Genomic DNA, 24,636 nt, shown 5'->3' with positions numbered 1-24,636 from the left:
CTACTTACATATCCTTCCATATTAGCCATTGCTATATTGTACATAATAACATTTTTCTTACGTTTGTTTTACTCAAAACTTAGATGTTTTTAGGCATTTTAATTAGAATTCTGAAGTTAAGTGACAATTAACTGTGTCTACTACCATCTCTCTTTGAAGCAAAAGGCTTCAGTTGAACTACTGCTTAATCTTCTTCTCTAGAACGAAGTCCATATGCGTTTTCTCTCTTCTATTTTCATTTTTTTCATGTAGAATCATAATTCTGTCATTACCTGGATGTTTTCTTTTTGTCCTTGTTATAGGATACAAAACTGTGGAGCAATAATGAGGATTCATGGGGAGGTAGTGGCAATAAATGAAAATTGCATACTTAAAAAAACATTTAAAAATTTTCAGCACTCTACCATCATTATACCATAACCACAAATATGTATTTCACTGACATTCACAAACCAAGATGGTAAATGCTCTGGAAATAGCTAAAGATATTGACTGAAGTCATTTGAGCATTCACAGAAATTCTGAAGAGATTTTGGAGTGTCATGGGGGAATATTGGTTTTGAATAGTTGCTCTGGGAAGCTTGTAGGATTAATTTAATAGATGACTTTACAGTTATTTCAAAATCAGATTAGTCTTTCCAGGCTTTTACCTGGTCATTTTATCCACTGAGGAATGCTGCTTCTGCTGTGCACTTACTCAAACTGTGGTTAACCTGCTTTCTACAGCAGTTTCACAGGTGTCTTAAACCTAAATGAAGTGGTTTAGTTGCTTCACGCCCATCTGTTTCTATTCTCTGCTTAAATACTTTACTAAATTTGTCAGATATGATGCTTTATGTTATACCAGACAAGCTAGTCTCCATCAGCATGTCTTTCTCCAGTTGCTTTCTGATTTCATTCATACCTTAGAAATGCTATGAAATCCATAATATCCAGGCTTTCATGAACTTGTGGACTCTTAATATTTCCAAGAGCTGTGACCTCTTTTTTTTCCCTCCCTTCCTTCTAAACACATGCTTGATTCCTTCAGTCCTTAAGCAGTCTTTCATTTCAGTTAAATATATTATAAATAGGTTTGACCTACTATGCTGACAGCAGCTTTTAGAGTGTTCAAATTGTTAGAGCTTGTGCAGTGAATGTTTTTGGCCAAAGTATAGACATACTGTTAGTTTTATATGCAATTCATTTTCCACAGACATGCACAATTGCACCTGTGTCTACAGTGTCCTCAGGCACAAGTGGGAAGGTGCAACTCAGGAACTGAGTTTTCGCTGGAGAATTTCAGTGCAGTTCAGAGTAAACACATACTTTGTAATGAAACCGGACACTGTACCAAAGAATTACTTTCCCCAGCTGTTGTGCAGTACTTTATTAAATCAGCCACATTGCTGAGTTCTTCCTGCACAGACCACAGTGTTAATCCTTCCTGCATGACTTCATTAGAAGTATTCTTAGAAATCTCTGTCAGGAAGCCAATGAAAATGAAATTGTGTTTTTGTACTATTTGCGACTTGAGGATTCAGCCTGTGTTATTTAAAACAATTGCACTCTATTGAACTTAGAAGGGGTTTGGTTTGTTCGTAGCCTATATCATCACATTTACAGATGAAGCCTTGTTTTTCATCTGGAAAGAACCTTGGTGATGCTCTTGTCTACTCCTTCTTGTGACCTTAGGGAACCGTGTCATATCCATTCTTCATACAAAGTGTGAAGTCCCAACTTCAAAAGAGGCAAAACAAGATTAAAAACTCTTTCAGGACTTCACTTCTCTGATGATTAGAAAATACCTAAAGCCAGCCTACCTCAGGTTCTTTCAATGCCAGTATTATCCTTTGCCTTTCTTTGTGGCCAGAGACAAGTACCTAGTGCTGTTTTGCCCTCTATGTATTCTAATTTTTGGCAGGCTAAACTTGGGAACTTCCTACTGATATTGGTTGTATTCACACTTAGATATTTGGCCATGTATTTTTTGGATGCGTAGTGCTGCTGAGCCATGTACTGTGGAAACATGAACTGTGGAACTGTGTCAGGGGCAGGATTTCCACTAATAAAATCATCTGCTTGGCATTGGTCTTTGGTCTGCAAACAATGTGATATAGACTGACAGGCATTTACAGTGCTCAAGCCTGGTCCATTCTGTAGCTGAATGGTTGATATCCATATGTACTGGAGTTGGTTTTGATTTCCACTGACCCCGTGAGTCACCGCTGTGACCCTAAAACATAACTCAAAAATAGGAGACTTTTCAGTCCAAAGTTCCTGTGAGCATTGTGTCACATTCCTGCTGTCGCAGCCCACCAGGGATGTGATTTTGTAACCCAGTGTAGAAGGAATGCATGGTATGTGGGAATGTCAGCCTGTGGAAGATGCTGAGGATGTGAGCCTATTTGGAATAGTACTGAAGGTGTGTGTTGGGGTTGGAGGGAGCCACACTTGGTCCAGGCACATCCGTACAAAGATCAGGGAACAGGAGCTAAGGTGTTTCACTCCATAAGTGCCCACAGGAGAGCTACTTTGCAGTAGCCCTAGGCTGTGGTTTGACATGTGATGAGACCCAAGTAGCAATTGCTCAGGATGAGGCAGGGCACATGAATGTGTTACTGTCAGTGTCACTGAGGGTGGCACAGAATGCTGAAATTATACCAGCTTAATGCCTTTGGGACAACTTTATGCTGGAGGTAGAAGAGCAGACCTGCTCTGGTGCAAGTTGGGGTGCAGATGGACAGTGCCACTTGAAGTGTTCAACCTTTCATTACAAAATAAAGCCCTCAATAAAAGGGTGTTTTTAAGGGGCAGAGTCAGTTTATAGCAAATCAGTGCTTCGTGTCATATGGTTTTGGTGCTTGTCACACTGTAGTCAGAATCTTCCAGAGTTAATTTATCATCAAACCATGTCCTGAGTGACATTTTATTTATTCCCAGTGTTTGTTGACATCTCTTACTTTACAGAAGTTAGAACCACAACCTATGACTCATAAATGCTTTCTTTATGGAGAAAAAAAAAAATGTTTTATTTGCTGAAAAATTATGGTTTAACCAGTTCAGAAGAAGTGGAACTTGGCTCTGCACCACCACTCCTACAACACTTTCCAGGCTAAACCCTAGTGCAAGGGGCTTTTTGGACTTTGATCTTCATTTCTTTGTGGTGTTGTGCAGCCTAAACAAATACAGATTACTTTATCCATGTTAATAAGTTTTTTTCTTTTAATAACTAGTAAAGATAAGATGCTACACTGGCTCTAGAGAACTCTTAAATGCTGTAAAATTGGAGAAAATTAGTATGAACCTAAAAAAGGTATCTATCCAAAGGTCAAGCTCATTGCCAGGCCACTCCAGGATTGAGTCACCTGTGCCTATCTTATTTCTTATAGGTGCTTAGCTGATGTGTTCTTAAACAAACTCCAAGGAGACAAACGCTTGGTTATTCCAGTGCTTGCTATTGTCTGCTAGCAGTTGTTTCTCCTCTGTTACAGTTATCTCTGACCTGAGCTCAGGAATACTACTAACAGGATTTACTTGGTACTTTTGCAAGCTTTTTAGGAAAGTAACTGGAAAGGGTTTCAGTACCAGGGTACCACGGATCTGCCTGACAGTCCCTTTTGGAAGCAGATATTTCTTTGAAGTTCTCCTGTTGCATTTGTCTTCATTTAGGAAACCCATCTCTGAGAGATTGTAGAATTAATGGGTCTGGAAACAGCTGTGCTTTGTTCTTGCGACTGCATGTCATAGTATTAATCTCTGGTTTTATTTTTTATGTGGCAGGCAATTTAATAAGTGTTTTGAAAACACCATGTTGATCAAATATACCATTTTCCCAGCATCTTTTATGTTTTGTGGGGACTTAAATGGTAGAATCTCAGAGCCATAAATTTAACTCTGTTTCTGCTAAAGGAATGATAAATTCTTCTTTTGCTTCAAGCACTAGCATTTAGGCCAGGGTTAAAAATTTTGAATTTGTTTCCTTCAGCATTTCAAAGAATCTGAGTATATCCAGCTATCTCAACATCAGCTCACATGCCTGACTTTGGGCAGTGAGTTTTAAAAATTGTGAACATAATTTTCCTCTCCAAAATATTACAGAAATGTATTGGCAGAGCTTACAAGCTAGGATCAGGATTTGTTTCATGTTATGAAAAATATGGGGCCGTAGTGTAGCAACACAAAATTTCTACCCAAGCCATGGTAGGACTTGCAGACACATTACTGAGGATAACAACGTGTTTATAAGGTCCAGCAGTAACTATCCTTATGTATGCTTTTAGAGGTGCCTTTGACTTCAGTGAAGGGAGGGGATAGACTTCCAAGGTTGGTTTTTTTTCTAATTGAAGAGTAGACAAAGAGGTAGTCACGGTGAAGTAAATGGCATGCAGAAAATCAACCCTGAATTTATGCATAGCACTTGTTTGCACCTTCAGATCTAAAAGCTCTGTTTTTATTTCACCCACTGAAAATTATGTTCATATGGAAAATGTGGTCTCTTTAGCTTATCCTTTGATAAAAAATTGCTAGGAGTAGGTCTGATTTGTATTTCTTGTGAAACTGCTTCACTGAGCAATGCCAAAATGTCTTTTTTCATACACAGTCCTTTTTTTCAAACCACGTGTTCATGTGTCTTAGTACAAAATGCCGCATTTTCCACTTAAGCAAAAAGCTTTGAAGAAAAACTATGCTAAATATCATTGGTCTATAAGAAATTAATGCAGCTTTGAGTCAAAGCACAGAGTTGACACACACCTACTCAAAGAATAAACATCTTTGCAGGTAAACTTGATGCTGAAAAAACAAGAAAAAGGCCTATCTGTGAAAAAAAAAAAATCATTGATTTGACAGTGAGAAGTCCCAGAAATTTCTGTTATGGGTATGTGGGACTATTTTCAGTAGTGCATAAAGATCAGAAAGCACTTCTGCAAAAGGAGATAATATTGAAAACAACGTTTAAAAGAGAGTGTATTAAAACTTTGGAAATACTCTCTCCCAAGAAAAACCTGGCAGTTTATACAGCTTTTCTTGCCAAAGATTTTGATTTTAATCTCCTAATAAACCTGCCAGCTGCGTTAGTCTATTAGTGCATCTTCCAAGAATTCTTTTGATAATCAGTAGATCTCTGGTCATGCAAATACTTTCTTTAAGACAGTCAAGAATAAAACAAGTCAGATGTTACAAGAATTGGTTTTCTTTTCAATTCAGTATTTTGTTTTCTGAAAGAAAGGAAAAGAAGTTGTTGGGTTTTTTGCTGACATCCATGTATGGGATTTTTATTTTAAAAAATATCAGGCTCTTTTGACACCCAGCTCTTTTAAAATCAGAAATCTTTAAGATAGCCTCATCTTAGACATTTATTGTGTTGCTGCTTGAGGAGAGTCTCAGAGTCCCTAACTTAATACAGCCGTCTCTGAAGCAGGACAATATGCTTATCTCATAAAGGTGCTGTGGGGTTCAGTGAGCCATCGGCTCACTAAACCACTTCTCTATGTCTCCATGCTCTCACTAACTGCATATATTAGGATAGTGGGCAAACCACTCCCTCACATCAACAAAGTAGGTGAATTATTTTCCTTCTAGTGGCATGTAAAAGGCACCAGGGAGTACTTACTAATAACTAAACAAGTCGTTGAGTGAGTGTCATTTGGGTTTTCTTGTAGCAGTCAATCACAGAGCTCCTTTCTTTTATTTTGGAAGGGAAGTTATTGTCTCTTCAGTTCGATTAGTCTCTTATGATGCATTTGATGCTGTATATTTGTTCCTGTTATTCAGATATGTGGAGGCTAATGAGATTTCTAACATGTATTGGTTTTTATAATGTCTACTTGACATTAGAGCTTTACTGTCTGTTCTTTTTTCTTACAGAAATGCATTGATCTAAGTGCCGTTGCTGCCTTATTTCTGTTCACTGAATACTCAGCAGGTCTTGTTAGTTGGGATTTTCTACTGTTGCCCTTTGGTGAAACTTTTATAAAAGAATAAAATCTTGTTCCGATATGCACTATAGCTGAAGCAAATCAAATTAGGATTTTTTGGGGGGAATTTTTGAAAGCATCTAATTTAAGATGACAGCAGTTTTACCACTGATTTTGGTAAAATCTCATGCAATTGCTTTTGAACCTGTTATCCATTCAAGAGAAAGGGGCTGATCTCTTCATTTTAAGAGAGCAAGTACATCCTCGGAGAAGTGCCTACAATTCACAGGTGATGCCCAGAGGAGCCAAATGAAACTGAAATACAGCTTTAGGATGAAGCAGCTTTGCTGTTCCATGACTGTACTTAAAATGAATTAGATTGCTCTGTCTGTGACTATTGGGAAAGCTAATGCAACAAGTGAATAGTTTTGATTAACAGTGTATAAAAGTCAGTGCTGAATTTGCATGCTTTATATCAAGGAAGATTTGCATACTTTGTTTTCTAACAAAGTAATCCATCACTACCTTGTTTTTAATAGTCATTCCTAGCACTTGGCTGAATGACAATCCAAATACATATCTGTACTAAAACTTCTGCCTTGAACTTTTCTCTTTAATATGATAACCCTTAAAGTGCTCATTAAATTTTAGATGTAACAATTTTGGGGAATTTCTAAATTTTGATTTCTGGGCTGCTACTTTTACTGTATAGTTTTAAACACTTCTACATATGTAATAGATTTTAAAAGAAGAAGTAACAGTCCTATAAAAAGATGGTTCATTTTCAAAGGAATAAGTTACTAAATTATAGAGATTCCTCCACTGAACTTTTTTTGTTATACAGTTTTGTCATAGCATCTACTATAATGTAAATTGTAATGTAATGTAGTAATATAATGTAAATAATGTAATGTAAATCTCTCATTGACTCCATTATGACTGCACTTTCAATCAGAGGCATTTCATTGGAAAGACTGAGGTGGTGACTGGCCCATCTTCAGTGTTTGTCACTCTTAAAGCCAAGGTCTAGGGGTTTCTGTATTCTTGGTTTCTAGATCTGAAGAGTATTATTACCATTTGATAAGGAAAAGCACAGCTATGGCAGTGTCCTATTTCTAGGCTTCAGCCTGAAGCTCTGCCTGTTCTGTTGAGGATGAGACCCCAGAGATCCGAGAAAAGTTGTGTCCTTAAAAATACTCTCTAGAGCGAAGGAGAGGTGGGAGACTTGACTGTGCTGCAGAGCTTCCAGGAAGCCATATATCTCACAGCTCAGCATTTACTTGATTGTCTCCAGCTGCCACTAAATTTTGTAAAGTTGCCTCCCCACACTCACAAAAGTGATTGTCAGACAGACAGTGTATTAGCCTTACAGTTGTGTAATTGCCAAAAGGAAAAAGCAGACAGTATTTCTGCATATAAAGTCAGCTTATGAGGTCTGCTGACATTTGGGATCCCTCTTTGCTAAGTTATTTGTGAATCTATGGCTATTTTAATAAAAAATTATTAAAGAAAAGCAGATATAAATGCTAGTCTGGCTAAATGTCCATAAACAAAGCACAAGTAAAGTCATTTTGAAGAATGCTGGTCTTTATTTACGCCTTGGACTTGTTCAAAAATGTAAAGCAGGTTTCTCTTTTCAAAGCGTAAAATATTACATCAGGGAGCTTAAGCACTATCACATGTAAGACATTAATGGTACAACTAATCATGGACTTACCCAAAGCACGCTCCTATTTACCCTGTGCAGTCCATACATGTGGCCAGCATTCCTACATTCCTATTGGTAAGCTGACTCTTCTGAATATTGAACGCATTTCTAAAATACTTGCAAACAGGGCAGAGAAGTCCATTTTCTTTTTTTTTGGCAGTTGACTGACTTCGTGTCTTTTCATTACTAAGTCTGTAGATCAGATTGCATTGATCAGAGAACTTGTATTTGCAATGTTTCTTTATCTCCATATTCGTTCTTTTATCTGTACGGTCTCTGTTTACACTCTTTTCTCATACATAAAAGCTTCATCTTCTCAAAAGCAAATAGATTTTCAAAATGAAGAATCAGTGCCACATCACTACTGTATATTTTAAGTCACTATGCTTAGCAAGGATTAAAAGACTGTGTTCAGACTGGCAGCGGGTTTTTTCTGCTGTTGTAAATCAGTTTTTCAATGGCTCAGTAACAGGAAAATGGCACTGGGGCTTGAGGTTTCAACAGATGAGCAGAGAATTGGCATGGTTTTGTTTTTTTTTCTTTTCTTCCTAATTTCTGCTGGCTGGCAAACTGGCTGGTGACAGTTGGTTTGGGAAAGTAAAATAGATTGTTCACTCAGGGACAAGCAAGAAACCCCATGAAGACATTCAAGATTTGATCTTTTAGTCAATTTCAGTCCTCTCTGCCAGTTGCTTCCCAGATGTGTTAACAGCTTTGTCCTTGCATTTCTGGACAATTTTTAGTCCTTTCCAGTTTCACTGAAACAATAGTATAAAGCACCTGGAAAACCTGACTGCATGCAATATTTTACAAGTATCTTAATACTGAAAGATAAGATAAATTAAAAGGTGACTGGTCAATGAACTATCCATGCCCTGCAGAAACGTTCAGCTTTGTGATTTATGAGTGAAGGTAGGCGGGGACAGAAACAGGCATGATAACATTTCCATAGCTGAGGAAGAGGATATTGCTTTACGGACAATCAGTCATAGAAGCGTGTTAAGGAAGGCTGCCTTTCAGTGTGCAGCACAGCAGAGTGAAACTAGAAAGCAGCACCTGCCAGAAGGCGACTTAATTTTGCTGGCAAATAGAGGAATCAATCCTTTTGCCGGCGCACCGAGAGGTTGACACAGTCTGCGCTCTGCGGGGTGGGCTCTCCGCCGCCGCCTGATGTTCCAGATGTGCCCGAGGTGCACGACCCCCATCTAGCGGCTGCTGTAAAGTAAGGGAAAGGAGCGTGTCACTGCCCGACATCTGGTGCATACCTTGCGTGGCAATGGGTAGTAGTTTAAGCTTTTAATAACAACGCATGGATTTTTACTTGCCTGAATAATTCCTGATTAAAAAGAAAAACAAGAAATTAAAAAAGCAAACTTTGGTTTATTCGTTTTTTTTGTTGTTTTTTTTTTTTTTTTTTTTTACATGAAGTGGCCCTCTTGTAGATTTCCTTTCTTAGCAGCTTCACAGCAGTCACAAGAAAACTGAGAAAATCCTAACATGGTAAGCCAAGGTAGTCAATATAGGTATGTATATAGGTACACATGCAGAAATTTCTAGTGTTAATGCATATCTAAGGCTATTTTCTGGTTTTACTTCTCAATTGGAATAGCTACACATAGCACAAAGGTATTAATTAATGAAAGACAACTCCTCAGCACCATACACTCTCTTCCTCAAATAATACGGGATTTTGAATCAAGAAGCAAGAATGCATCATCGAGTTCGGAGGAAAGGGTTCTGTTTCCAGTCTCAGTGAATTTTCCATGTGACCTTTTAGCTCTGCTCCCTTAATTCTTCTATTATAAAACTACAGCATTATTCAGTGCACTCTCTTTTTCATGATGTCCATTTGCAGAAGGAACTGATTATAGAAGGAGATGGTCACAGAGCATGACGGTGTCAGGGTCACAGAAACAAGCAGAAAATCCTATGTATTTAAAAAATATGTGTAAATATAAAATACAGAATGTTGAAGACCATCCCTGCATAGTAATATTCTTTTTCTGTTAACTTTGAGTTCTTTTCTTAAAAAATACATATACCTTCTATATTCATTAGTTATTTAAAAGACAGGGTTTTGCCAGGATGTGTTTCTTTACTCCCCTAAGAAAAGTCATCACCTATGTCCTCTGGCTCTTTTAATTATTTTCTTTTCCCTGGTAATCTATTTATCTGTAGAGCATGGAAGAGCCAAGCTACCTTGCTTCCTGTTTAGACATGGATACCATTAGAATTTTCTTTTATTATTATGATTTAGGTGTTAAAAAAATTATTTTCTCCAAACCCCTTCAGGCTAATGTTCCCATCTTCTAGATCTGAAAGACACATGTATTGAAGAAGAAATAAGCCCCCTGCACTCTGGTGCTGAATCCCCATGTACTAAACATACAATATCAGTAAGGATACAGTTCGTCTCTCATTGCTGTCTTTTCTTCCATACAGTATGGAACAAGTAAAAATGTCACATAAATTGAGCAAGATTCAAACTCTTTCCTAGTATTTCACTAAATCTTTCATTTTCTGAACTATTTTTTTCTTTTCTCTTTGATAATGACCATGTACAGCTGTAAAACATTTCCAAAGGTAGAAGTGTTTCTTGTTTGGATAAAAGTAGTCTTTTGAGATTGGTACAGATTATGGTGTTGATTTATTTAGTTTTAATTGAGAAGTGTTTTCCTTCTTTGTTTTGTTTTACTATCATTGTGTTTAAAGGAATTCTTTTATCATAACATCAAAATGTGGAATTTATAAGACAAATTCAAACAAAACACAAAAACTTCAAAGCACGTTACTTTATTTTACCTCTTTTGTCATCAGGAAGTTCCTCCCAAATTAATATTTAATGCCATCAAGGTCTAACCATCTACTGAAATAAGTAGGAAAATTATCATAAATATTTGGTCAATATTTTTATATCTCAAATTCAGCAAGTTGCCCATGCCAACATGCCTAAGCTGATAAGCAATGTCATAACAGCCATGTGTTTAACTCTCTTCATGATTGAAAGCTATTTCATGACTGAAAAGTCTCGCTGATGCCTGCAGTTATGTTGCATAAATCATGATCTTAATGTTCAGGACATTGACAAGAGGTGACTGCATTCTGAAGTAGCAGGGCCTGTTGCATATTGAGTAGCCAGGCCGTGCAGGTTTTCAAGTCCTCATTCTGTGACACCCATATTTCTGCTGCAGAGGGATCTATGTTCTCATATGCCCTAACCATGAGACTCTTAGCACTAAGCTGTCATTACTTAAGCCTTTTTAACTAGTAGAAAAAGACACTGTGTCACTGATAGAATACAGACATCTGTGGAAAACGAGAAATTTGCCATTTGATCTGAGGGGCATATGTTAAGTTTCATTTATGGCAGCATTCCAGTGTCTGGTTTTTTGGGATGTATCCCACCATCACTTAAAATTTTGATATTTTCTCACCCTCCATATGGCTTTGAACATGGTGAGAAAAACATAGTATGTTGCTGTGAGAGGAGAGTCTTTAAATAACTTATGCATTGGCTTTAGGAAGAGGTAGTCAGATATTAAAGAAATAATCAGAAAAAAACAGAAGAGCAAAAACATGCAGTAAGGCAGATGTTAACTAAGAATTATTCTTCTTTTTGAAGGCAAAACATCTCATGATGTTGCATCCCTTATTCTGTATCCAGTTGAAAGAAGATTTCCAGAGATAGTTAACAACATGGTTCCTGGCATCAGTAGTGAAAGTTTTATTACTTTCTAGTCACATATGTTAAGCAAGAATGTATATTCTTAAGAGGGATTGCTTTCTAATAGCCTTAAAAATAACTCTACCAGTTATACACTATGGAGACATTTTTACTTTAGTGTCACAGGCAAACTCATTTTAATTGGGTTGTGCATTTTTGTCCATTCACAGTATTGCTTTACTGTGGCAGATGGCCCAGTGATGTGTTATAAATACTTTGCATGACATCCCCTCTATTTTACTAATCTTCACTGTGACTTTCCCATTGGTAATGACTAATGACAGTTTCCTAGCCAGCAACTTTTAATAGATTCCTTTTTTTTTCTTAATCTCTGCCTGTCCTCAACAGCACTGTTTTGTTCAATAATTTAATCAGTTCAGCAACAGTATATTATTAGACAATTGAACCATTACTTTTTGAATTTTTGAAATGTAAAATACCCATGAAGTAATCACTGATGAATATTTCAGTATTGTAGAGACCACTTTTTCTTCTGAAGAAATAGAAAGGGTTTTGCTTTCTATGCTTGAATGCTTTTCCTTTCCTTTCCTTTTCATTTCTTTCTCTTGGTCCTGACAACCGTATGCAGTAAAAAGAAAGGAATCCAATTACTAGAAAAACTAACAGAAATGATTAACAGTTTTGCCTACCCACCATGCCCATCTTAACCATTTGACACCTACCTATCAAAGGTATAGGTGTTATACAGAAAAAATGCCATTCATCCCTATCTCCTCTCATAAGTGAAGATTTCTCTGCAAAAGGGACACTCTGGCTCCAGGTTCATCCCATCCCTGTTAGCAGACAAAAGGATATAGATGTTGCAAATTCAACAGGAAAATAACAGTGCAGAGTTCCTTTTAGGCTGGTGTGACTTTTTGGGAAACTCCTGGACTCCAGAATTTCTGCTCAGAACCACTTCGTCTCTGTGAAAAGAATCAGATTGTCAGCTTTCTGTCTTTATGTTGCTAGCAGCTGCTGTGTTTTGCTAAGGGCAGTGCTTGTCATGCTCCCTCTCTTTTATCGAAGACGTTCCATGAAACACAGTTGTGGAGCAGAACTAGCGGGTGGCTGTAGGACAATTCTGTGATTTCACAGCAGTTTGTGAGATTTCACGGTTTAATTTCACAGTTTAATTGTGTTTCTTCTTGGAACAAAAAATTTCTTTAAACAAGAATGACTTGCAAGCCATAACTGGTCTATATTTTGAAGCTTTCATTGCAGAGATAAGGAGGAAGGGCAAGCTAGCAAAAGCATATTATCACTCAGACATTAGGTTGAGTTTGGACTTTACGTTTAAAATTAGTAGCTTTATAGCTTTTATTTGAGAGTATTTTCTGCACAAAAAGGTCTTTCATAACTTTCCTTTCATCTTCTCTCCCCCCACTCCCCAGTGATATAGCAAGTTCAACTTAAAAATGCTTCTTTAAGGCAACATATGTATGTTAATGCAGCTACTTTCTGAATTTCAAAATGGTTCAGAAGCTTGCTGTAGATGCTTACCTGTGCTTCCTAGTGTCAAGCACCTTCTTGGTGTATTGCTGCTTGCTCAATATTACTGATATTAATAGTGATTTCTTTAACCTACTGAATGTTAATCCTTGTTAAATCTGCCTTTTCTCAGGGATGCTGCTGAATGCAAATAATGGGACAAATTCTGCCTTTGGAGACACTTGCAGACTGCCAGTGAACCCTTCTAAGAGATTATACATGTGTGTCCAGGGAGGGAAGGGAGTCAGTCTGGTTTGATACAAAACCAATTCATATTCAATTGCAAAAGGAAGAAATGTGGAAATGCACCTGAAAAACTTCTCTTTGAAGGAGGAATGGAGAGCTGACACCCTTTAGAAAAAACAAAAATAAGATAGATAAAAGTTTGTTGTTTGCTGATACTGAAAACTTTCAGGGAGGTTTAATGCCAAACATTTTCATTTTTTCCTCTGACAGGCACAAGTATATTTACTGTTTATGAAGCTGCTTCTCAGGAAGGCTGGGTGTTCCTTATGTACCGAGCAATCGACAGTTTTCCCCGATGGCGTTCATATTTCTATTTCATCACCTTAATTTTCTTTCTGGCCTGGCTTGTTAAGGTACTGAAAAATATGTCTTTTTAAATTGGCCTGAAACATAGATCATATTAGAACTAATTTCTTCTCTTTTCTGCTTGCTGAGCTTTGTGTCAGCCATTCTTTCTTGTTCTTTTTCCAGAATGTTTTTATTGCAGTCATCATTGAAACATTTGCAGAAATTAGAGTGCAGTTCCAGCAGATGTGGGGGTCGAGGAGCAGTACTACTTCAACTGCCACCACCCAGGTGAAGCACTTGAGATGCTGAGATTCTTTGGGGATTTGATTTGGTTTAGTTTATGAATTAATAATAAGCAAAAAATTCCTGTCATATGTGATACATTTGACTTTGCATGTTACTACCTATATTCTAAACACTACATATGAATTTTCATGAAAAAATAAATTCTTTGTTTCATTATCTAACTAGTCTTCCTTAGAAAGGAATAATAGAGAAGACTGTTAATATGGTTCTCTATATGGCTAGGTATGTTATTACTGTGTTTGTATTCTTTTTAACAAAGTATGATAATGCTTTTTTATCATGTCATTGGTGGGTTTGAAGTCAGGGTTGCTATTGGATACCACTTTCTGTGCTAAGAAATAAGAGCTGAAATCCCAAAGTTGTAGCTGGAAGAAGAGAGGTCAGAGGGTAGCTGAAGTGTTTGGGGAAGCTGGTCCAGGAACTGAGAAGGGTGTGTTGAGACCAAAGAGAAATGAGTTCTTGGGGCAAGGAAAGAGCCATGCTTACAGCTGGGGCAATCACAGAAAGTGAGATCCTGAATAGAAATAACGAATAAGAAGAAGCCATGGGTGGGCTGGGTAGAGGGAAAGAACCCAGTATAAAAAAGAAGAGCTACTGGGTTGAGATTTAAATTCTCTCGCTCATTATTTTAACCATCAGTTTATGTGCCCAAATGGGCAGAGGACCAGGCTTTTCCAGGCTAGTGCAGTTTGCCATCTCTGTGAAGAGCTAGTACCAACTACCTGCAAAAAGCTCTTAGAAAGACAGATATGAGAAACATACCCACGAGGGAATTTTTTCTGACTGTGTAGCTGGAGATTATTTCTTTTCCTAAGCCAGAGGATTTAAGTTCTCAAAATTAATTATTTAATAGTTTTTATATTCTTCTCGATACTGAAATCAATATGTTAATCTAGTTCTTTTCTGCCGGCTGCTACATCTTTTGCCACAAATAGACTTTGTGGCGATAATTTCTGCTCTATATATGTCTTTGTCAAAGCAGACTTTGTGATATCAATTTAAAATCTATAAAAAAGGACGTTTCTGCATGACATATGCTTAGCCTGGGGAACTTAATGTTCGTAGGACAAATCCTGAGCATATAGGCTTATCCAGCATACTCTGAACTAGAAGATGGAACAGAGAGTTCCATGTAGGAAAACACAAGAAGCAGCCAACATTAAGAAATTTAAAATATCCAAAATAATGTCATCATGCCAAAGAACATGAACATGTTGCATATAATCTGCATCACACAAATTTAAAATAGTGTACTGGCTGCAGACAAGCAAATGGTTCGAATGACTGCTTTGTTCCTCGAGTCACTGACATACTGGGTCATCAAGAGAGTCCAGGTTACCAAACTGCAAAAACAACTCATCTTTTTCTGTATTAAGAAGGGCAGCAAATATCGTGCAGGATTTCTTGTTTAAAGCACCAGACAAAAGTTAAAACCCTTGCTTGTTTTGTGCATGAAGTAGCCTGGAGATACCTGCCTTCATTTGTCCACTTCATACATTATTGAGCTGTTTCCTGAACTTATTCCTGTAGAAAAGAAAATGAGTGTCCTTGCAGTTGAAGTCTAAGAAGGAGTCTCCAGAAAACTATAAAAGGAGGTTCTTGTAAAGCACTTCAGCGCTGCACTTTAAAGCATGGTAAAAAGAGGAGTAACTGTGCTGATCTTAGCTGGCAACTCGTCCTGCTGCAGAGATGCTAAATAAAGACTTGGAAGAATTACAACCATATTTGGGTGACACTGTCCCCAGTCTAATGAGCACTTCTCTCAGGATGACTTTTAAGCTTCAACCACGCTCCTGTGGCTGTGTTCTTGAGGTGACTCGTTTGAGTGCTGGGTGTCAAGGAAAAGGTGGGAGTGAAGTGGGAACTTTGCCACACTTCATTACATAGTACATGCAGGTGGCAACTCAAAATGCAGGAGCCATTCATTTTCTTTCAAGGACATTTTCAAGGACAGTGTTAATCACTTTGAGGCATGGCTTCTCACAGTTCCTTATGTCCAGCAGTCTGCATCATTTTGTGTCCTAATTTCTGAGAAAAAAACCCAATAAAACAGAATGCCTACATCTACTCTTCCAGAGGCTATTGATAAAATGTGGTCAAGAGAGCCTTTTCCATTGACATCATTAGAGCCTGGAAATATTCAGCTATTTACAGGAATTATAAGCTCTGTGAAACAATAACATAAGGACTATACAGCTACTCTTGATATGCATCAGTGCAACAAAAATGAAGTCGTACTTGCAGTAAAATAATTTTGCCAGTAAAAAGATGAGGTTCTCTGCGATCGCCAAACTCACCATGAAACTTATTTTTGTGGTCACAATGTATTTGTGTTTCCTTAGGATAAGCTTACCTTAGTAACGAAATTTTTCTGAGCAGGTACCACCATCTAATGATGCTGGTCAGAGATTAATTGAATTGGTTTCTATATTAGGACTAATAGAGATATATTGTGTTCTATGTTATCTGAGTAAAATTCAGACAATTAATGGTGGAAAAAGCATGTTACTTTTTTTTTCCTGTAGCAGAAAGAGTCATTCCTCTCTTATTTTAAACTAGCTATCACGAAAATGTATGCTGGTCCTTAAGGGGAATGTATTACATATCACTTGTATTTATTGCCACATAAAACATTCTGACAACAGTCTTCCCTTTCAAGATGTTTCATGAAGATGCTGCTGGAGGTTGGCAGCTTGTGGCTGTTGATGTGAATAAACCCCAAGGCAGAGCTCCTGCATGTCTACAGGTATGACATTGCTTTTTAATAAATCAGTGTGGGTAACCAGCATCACTCAAATGTTGCCATAAGGAAACTGTGCTGAGAAATAGCTACAACAGTTCTAGTCATATTTTTTTAAATGCATTGCTTTCTGCAGTGTAGACTTGTTCTTGAAAATCACAGATCAACAAAAGAAGATGTACCACTCCCAAAGGGAGAAGATTAGAAAAATCATTCCTTCTAGGCTCTGTTTTGTGTGCTTATGAGAGAGAGATTTAAGATTTTGAAATATAATATAAAATAATTAATCAAGTTTTATCTCTCAGAATTTATATACGAACATATTCTGTTCCTAGGATATTCACAGCATAAATGCTTGTTTATTAACTGCAAAATACAATCACATATGCCAAGAAGCATGAATAATCATAATAAACACAGAAGTACCTAATTTCTCTTGTTCCCTTGTGAAAATAGGCTCACAGAAAAATGGAGAAGAAGCATGTAGACAGCAAGCCATACAGTGTTTGAAACTTACAGATTTTATATTCTTACTTTGATATAAGTTAATTTGTAAAACTCTGTCCTCATTGTTTAAATAAATCCAGACTAAGATAAGTAATTTTTTTATAAATCCATTTTTAGTACAGAACACTGTACAGCAGCTCAAATTTTTATTTGTGAGTTAAATAATGTCATTTCTCGATAAACAAACTAAATTCAGAATGGAAAGCCAAATCAACTATAGCATTTGCTGGCAGTTTTTGGTTATGTTTGGTTTAATGTGTAAGCTAAAATACACGTTCTTGTTGGCAGCATGTACATTGCTGAACCCTAAGCTGGCAAGCACCTTCAATCCCCTCCACAAGCTGTTCATTCTCAAATATCTCTGCTTTGCCAAACCACTGCCATATATTTGATTATAGCATATGTCTGAACAGATAATTCATCTTCCCAAATTTAATTCTTGATTTTGACAGCAACAGGAACATCATTTGTGGTGTTCTCAAGTAACAGTCTCAGGTATGTGGATAAAGTGTAACTGAACTCACAGTGAAAACAACTTCAGATGAAAATTAAGATACCATCTGAGTTACATGGTCTGCCTTTGTAATATTGCATTTTTTCCCCTTTTAGGAATCATGTGAACACAGTGAATTGTATTCCAGTAGACATAAACCTCATGCATTCAACTTTTTATATTTGCCACTCAGATAGCAGTTTTCTTCTTGTTCTTCATCCTTTTGTGAAATAAAAGAAGTTTTGAAACAGTGCTTTAGTGTCCGTTTTAAGACATTAAACTACATGAACTCTGTTAGGAGTGCATTAGTCCAGTATTCAATTAACTATATGAACTCCATGTCCTAATTCCTATTAGGAACTTTATCCTTCATGGCATTACTGTCTCTATCGACGAATAAGCTGTATTGATGTTGGTGTTGTCATCATGGAGGCAGTAAAGAGGATTGCTGTTCTATGTTTTATGTGTGTTGTGCACACTCTAGCTTTCAGATATCAGAAATAAGAGTTGAGCAGTAAGACTTGCTTTCTATAATTTGGAACTTCCATGCATTAGATACCTCTGCATTCATAAATATAAGTATTCTGTGTGATGTAGTACTTCTTCTAGTTTTTTAACTGCTGGTCTACACATATTAGGGTAGTCTAATGGTTTTAAAATGTTCTGAGAAATGGATGTTTTTTGTTCTGCATCAGATTATAATGCAAGAATTGCAGAAAGAAGATAGTCTTACCCTTCCTCATTGCTATGCTTCCCCCTCACTACATGCCTGAGCTGGCACAGTATTTATGCAGTTGTTCAGGGAATGGAATCAAGGTTGTCAGGGGGAAAGGAGTGGATTTGTTATTGATCAGACTCCCTGCAGCTGCCTAAATGTTTTTTCTGACACAAGAAAGGGACCAGAACATTAGTGGGAGCAGTCTGGGAATGTGAGAAGTGCCTCCTTCAGCAACAGTGAACTATAAAGCATGAGTACAAAAATTTCAATCGAGTTTGTTTTAAAAGACATGTGGAAATGACTATAAAAATCAGTTATATAATTATTTTTGTTTCTTGTTTGGTATTGGGCCAATATCAGAGAGGTGGCTGGTCTGCTAACCTGTGCAGCTTGCTCCTTATAACCCCTAAAATACTCAGCGCTGGTGGCTTCCAACCACCCCGGTTCCTCTGTGCAGTTCTCAGATTTATTCATGGATGCACTTTATTTATGTTTATTTTTATATGTCTGCATGTCACATACATGTATACACTGTTGTTTAAAGATGCAGTCTAACTACTTGTAAGACAATGATGGGGTGCAGAGGTGTGAAATACAGAGCTTGTAGGTGGTGTGGAGATGCATTTCTCCATGGCCCTGGATAGGCTTCAGCTACCTGTGGGAACCTAGTGGGGTTCAGAGGTGGTGTGTGGTACAGATATGGTGGTGTAACAGTGGTGCCTTTGCCCATGACTGTGATAGGCTTCCAGCTGCCTGTAGAAAAGTAATGGGGTCTGGAGATGAAGGGGGCTGTTGACATCCCTTTGCGCTGAGCTTCCAGATGCCCACAGGCCCATGATGGAGTAGGGAGAAGGTACAAGGCAGACATACCTTTGTCCCTTGTAGGAAAATTCCAGTTGGTACAGAAAAAAGAGAGAAATGAGAATCAATGACCAAACCAGTCTTTTTACATCACCTTAGACATCTCATGCCTCCCTGCCTGGGGCTCTGCAGCTCTGCCATCTTTCCAGTTTTTCCATCCTTGCAAGAAGAGGCAAATAGCAATAATAGCTGATAATGCTGTGGAGGTAAACTAAATAGATGTAGCAAAAATTTGAAGAACAGCTCAGCAAAGTTTTAAATAGAAGCAACAGGCCCTATCTACTGCCTGGTTTTAAAGACTTGTGCTGCTGAGATTTGTGGGTTTGAAGGCTAAATTCTGGTAGAAAAACGCTTGTCAAGTTAACTGGAGGAAGTATTTCACACATTTGAGATTAAAGACCTGTCTAGTGCCAAGCACTGCAACCATGAGTCGCTGATTGCACTGGAGACATCTCTGCAATTCCTGTAGATCATACTTTTTATTTCCCTGACAGGAACCAGAGCTTTTGCAGAGATTGTCCTGTGCTTCCCAATTAGACACTAGAATGAAATACATAAACTAACTTCCATCTCCTTGGTTCCTTGCAAAAGTATTAACATCCTCTTTCTCAGACAGGACCAGAAGCAATGGGCACAGCATGAAACAATGGGAGATGCTCTCTGGACAGGAAACAGCTTTTTACTCTGAGGGTGACTGAGTGCAGGCAAGGTTGCCCAGGGAAGTGGTGGAATTTCCATCTTTGGAAATATTTAGTAGCTGTCCTGGGAAACTGGCTCTCAGTGTCCCTTGCTTGAGCAGGGGGCTTGGAAAAGATGACCTCTGGAACTCCTGTTCCATGAAATAAAGTCTGCTTTAACTTGTTTATATAAACTGTACAAAATCTTCCACTAAAATAGAACTAGTGAAATTAAAGCCAACCAAAGGCATTCCCTTGTTTCTTGAATGCAATCTTATCACCTAAGGAAGAGCAGGGAACCAAGTGAATCTGTGTGCTGTGAACTATCTCAAATTGCTGAGAATTGCAGTGATGTGGTGTGTTTTTCCTGTGATGTCTTCCTGGTTTACTGAGCTACAGAACTGAAAGGATTCTGGGCTGTATTTCCATTTGCAGCTTCTCTTGCCGTTACCATTTGGTCTCGTCCGTTTTTCTGAAATGTGACTGTGGATTTGTAATCAGAGACTTGTGAGCTTGGAGCCTTTTACAATACTTCCTCACAGATTGATATTTCCAGACTTCAGCATTTCTGAAAAGGCAGCATGATGTGCCTGTCTTCCTCTCTCAGAGAGCAGTAGCAGGTCAGCAGTGCAGTCTGCATGCACTTTTGGCAGTGCAGTGTGGTTTTATTCATGCTGTTCCTGGCCATGTACCTTTCTGGGTGGATGGGCACTGGCCATGCTACACAGTGTTTGCTGGAGGCCCATCTTGTACATTTTGTTCAGCCTCCCTGTCTCAGGAGCTCACTGCTCTTGTTAGTTCAAAGTGCTCGTGGGGCAGTGATTTTAGTAGCATGATGACCTGATCCCAGTGTACATGGGTTTTATGATGCATGGGGAAGATATAAGGCTCTTGGAGGCAGTATTGGAGCACTGGCTTTGGTGCATGGAATAAAACTGTTCTACACTTCACCTCAGATGGGCAGAATAGATGTAGACTGTAACCTAGTATGTTCTTTCCACCTGGCTTCCTCCATTCTTGTGAGCTCCCTACCAGAAGATGCTGAAAGTTAGGGAGGTGTTGTGGCACACTCAGGGATTAGGATTTGGGAACAAAACAGGACGAGACAAACTCACAGTGTGAATATATCCCCAGTGGGTGGACAAAGGATGTTATGTAGGGAGCCTTCTACATCTTAAATACAGTACCTACAGCCATATGTAGAGGCTGTGGTTGACTACCATCACCTTTCTCTCCTCTACTGTATTAACTAGGATGAGTAACTGCTTGCCTTTAAGCTTTTCGCATAAAAATTTTGGTGAGATTGCTGATTAGGAAACAAATATTTCTTGCTTAATGAAAGAAAATAAGAACATACAATTTCTAAGAGAAATTGTAAATGAGAATTTGCAAATGCCACTGCTGATCTTAAGTTGTGTGTTTAAGGTATCATCTATGCCATGAACAGTATTCCGTTTCTCTTTGTTAGGAGTTCCTACAAGTAGATACTTCAGTATATTTGGATCTTAGGGAATGACCCTGATTTTATTTGGGGAAAAAAACCCAAACAATTTCTGATTAAAAAACAAAGGCTTGCTGACAAAGCTTAATGAACTTGATTTTTGGCTGGCAGATTTGCTGTATTCTCAGCAAACTTGAGATCTCTTCTTACCTTCTTCCAGGCAATGTATGCAAAGAATATCTGCAAAACAAAAGAGATGGCTATGAGAGGTATAAGCTGACACTTATTTTGGCAGGATATTAACTTTGAAACCTAACTCTGGCAGAAAGTACATATTATTAATATGTACTTTGGGAGTGAAAGAACTCAGCTAAAGACTGTGTCCTTTAATTCTTCAGTTGTTTCAGAGTATGTATCCTGATGAGCTACAAAACAAGTATAATACTGTCTCAGGAGGCAACTGTGTAGTACATGGAAAAATGAAGATAAAGAGCATAACACTAAATTCAGCAGAGAATGTATTTTTTTGTTTAATAAAACCTTAAGCCTTTCTTAAACATGTTGATGTTGCAGACTCTTAATGGCTACACTGGACTGCTGTGGGATATGGCCCCAGAGCTCTGCCCTACATCCGATTCTGACAGTACATTTTTTTAAGTATTTGTTTAAAGTGTGTGTTGCATCCCCAGCAGACTCATCCTCTTTTCTCTTAAAAGGCATTAAAACCCATTTAAAATTTAAATCCACAGGACCACTACTATAAGTTATGTAACATTCCTGACTGAGAACTAAAGTCACAGACAAAACAGGTAACTTGCGAAACATATTTTTTACAGTCTTCCAGGGAGGTCATGGAGACTCCATCTCTGGAGACATTCAAAACCCAAGGAACACATTTCTGTATCACTGTTCTAGGTGACCCTGACTTGGCAGGGAGGTTGGACTGGATGATGTCCAGAGGTCCCTTCTAACCCTAACTATTCTGTGATTCATTGATTTTATGAGGATGTAGTACTACCTTTGGAGAGCTGGCATCTAGGTATATTAGGTAATAATTTTATGGGGAAAATAATGCATAACTTTTTTGGTTTTTGTGCTCATGTAAGTGCAGGACTGTGTTCAGACTCTTCCTCATGCAGCAGCCTGTCTATCTGTGTCCTGAATGTTTCATGTTGACATTTTTTTTGAGACAGGGAATCTGAAGTACTGAAGGGCAGGTTCTGATAGTCTCATTCTCTCTCCTCCCGGCTTGGAGTAATGCAAGACCCCCCTCTCTGTAAGAATGAGCCTACTTGAAATGGGATAGAAAAATACCATCTGACCTCTGGTTGCTCTTTACTTTGCATGTACCAAATGACAAACCTCAAATCTATTTAAAATTTAAGAATCCTTCACAAATTTACATCTTAAAATGGTAGATTAATATCTGTGAGCATGTTTGTCCATACTGCAGGATTGGGAAGGAAATAGTTAAGGGCAGAGCTGCTATTCAGGGGGAAGTAAGCAGGTCTGGGGAAAGGACCAGCAGGGACATTAGCTTAAATTCACAAGCTGCACTTCAGGAGGAACCAGCTGTAGCAACATAAGCTGGGGCTGGGCACTGCTGAAAAGGCTCTGGAAGTGTCTGTAGACAGCATGCTGAACAGGAGCCGGCGGCCTTCCCTGGCAACGGAGGAGGTCGACAGGATCCTGGATCATTGTGTGGAAGGAATGATCTCCTGTTACTCAGCACCACTAAGCCTGAATCCAGATACTGTGTCTGGTTTTGGGCCCCTGGTACAATATATATTGTAGATATATTGAATATATACTGAATACTGACAAACTGGCTCAGGTTCAGCAGAGGGGCTGCAAGATGTTTGAGAGGCTTACTGTTTTTCTGGTCTCTTTCAATAAAAAATGGTGAATTAAAGTATGCTAAAAAAATGTATATGGACAAAATATGTTTGGTTCTTCAGTGTTATGAGATTATCTTTTTAATTCATAACAGAAAAGGATAGTGATTCTTACCACTTACATTTACATTTTATTTGTTCTGTCCCCTTCTTCCTCTGGTTGAATGAACTGCAATCATTTCAGCCATCTGAATTCATAACTTGTTTTATTAACATAAACTGAAGTGGACACCAGTTTATATTATCAGACAAGACAGGAAACTGAGGTGTCCCAGGAGTAAACTCACTGCTTCTTCAGTTGCAGCTACTACTATGGTCAAGGCCTCTGAAAAAAGGGGCAAGCAAACAGCAGAGGATGGTTAACAGCTTTACCTTCCTCATCTGAAGTAACATAACACTGAAACTGAGCACACATTTTGTGACAGCTCATTTGTGAATCCCCAACCAGTTTCTGAGAGTAATCCAGATATTGGAGTTTCTATCCCTTTACACTATTCACCACACTTTCACCATTTCTTCCCATACTCCATGTACAATTTGAAAATAATGGAAGTCTCTTGATTTTTTTTTTCATAATGCCCAGTATGTACTATCTTCCCATGTACAACTGAGGATAGCAAGGTAGGATAGGGCTGGACTATATTGTGTATGTTCTTCTGTTGCCAACATGTTTAGTTTCTCTGCAGAGCCTTCTATTCCTCCTCATTTTTTAACTGTTTTTATCTCACCAAAACTAAGTTTGCTTTTACATTACACTTTGCATACTCTGCTCCCGAATCTCCTCAGTAAAACTAATATGGTTAGTTTTCAGTACTGTTTCAATGCTAAGTGCATCACTAAAGTGTCCAAGCATCTGTTAACTAATGCAATTTCTAGATTTTCTAAATGAGAACAGGGCATAAAAAAAAAGGATGGGTTTTTATTTAATTGCAGCCTCAGAAGTTTAGGATTTGGAATCACTTAATCTTTTTCTGAGTAAACTCATATAATATAGTCAAATAATAAACTCATTCAAATCAAAACTCAATTTTAGCAAACTGAAAGAGAAGATTTTTTCTTCCACTGTAAGAGATGATCCCAGTTAATTGGAAGGAGTACATGTATATAATTTAATGAAAGCCACTGTAGATAAGAAGGGAATAGGGCAGAGTAGGCATACCTTTTGCTGTTGATTCTTAAGTTACGCTAAAGGGCAAATTAGTATATAAATAGACTACCAACTTTTCTTGTTCACCAATAATTACTTCCCATGAAAGAGAAGAAGAGAAAACCCACTTATGTTCTCTTCTGTTATTCCTGCAATGAAAATCCCTAAGTACTGTTTCGTTTCATGTCTCTCTCTCTTATTCAATATATCCCTCATGAAACTGCTGAAACACTCAATTCCATCTTCTCTGGCCATGTCTCCTCCAATCTCTATTTTTTTTTATGCCTTTGGATATTGCTTTTCATCTTTTTTGTCTCCTTCAAGTTTCTCTGGAGTTCTGTAATTTTACAGAACTCTAACAAATTGAGATAATGCGTAGCATGAACCTTTTTTTGATGCAAAAAATATGCTTAAATTTCTGACACTAATCATATATTTAAAAGTGCTGTAATAATAATAATTATGTCACTTGCTCGGATCATAGCTTTGTGACCTTT

The 24,636-nt window shown here is 37.9% G+C and overlaps 1 protein-coding gene across 10 annotated transcripts in view; it reads left to right on the top strand.

The window, feature by feature from the left end:
- The window catches only part of NALCN (sodium leak channel, non-selective), a 239,599-nt gene that overhangs the window by 69,241 nt on the left and 145,722 nt on the right, over nt 1–24,636 (top strand). For all 10 annotated transcript variants that reach the window (XM_039562541.1, XM_039562481.1, XM_039562155.1 and 7 more), the window contains 3 exons: nt 13,277–13,419; nt 13,538–13,642; nt 16,320–16,406. In XM_039562541.1, coding sequence (XP_039418475.1) covers nt 13,277–13,419; nt 13,538–13,642; nt 16,320–16,406 — 335 coding nt within the window. The remainder of the gene's footprint in view (nt 1–13,276; nt 13,420–13,537; nt 13,643–16,319; nt 16,407–24,636) is intronic.

The sequence above is a fragment of the Corvus cornix genome, chromosome 1 (assembly GCF_000738735.6).
Source record: "Corvus cornix cornix isolate S_Up_H32 chromosome 1, ASM73873v5, whole genome shotgun sequence".
Lineage (NCBI taxonomy): Eukaryota > Metazoa > Chordata > Aves > Passeriformes > Corvidae > Corvus > Corvus cornix.
Note: the sequence above shows the minus strand (reverse complement) of the source record. Positions and strands in the feature narration are given on the sequence as shown.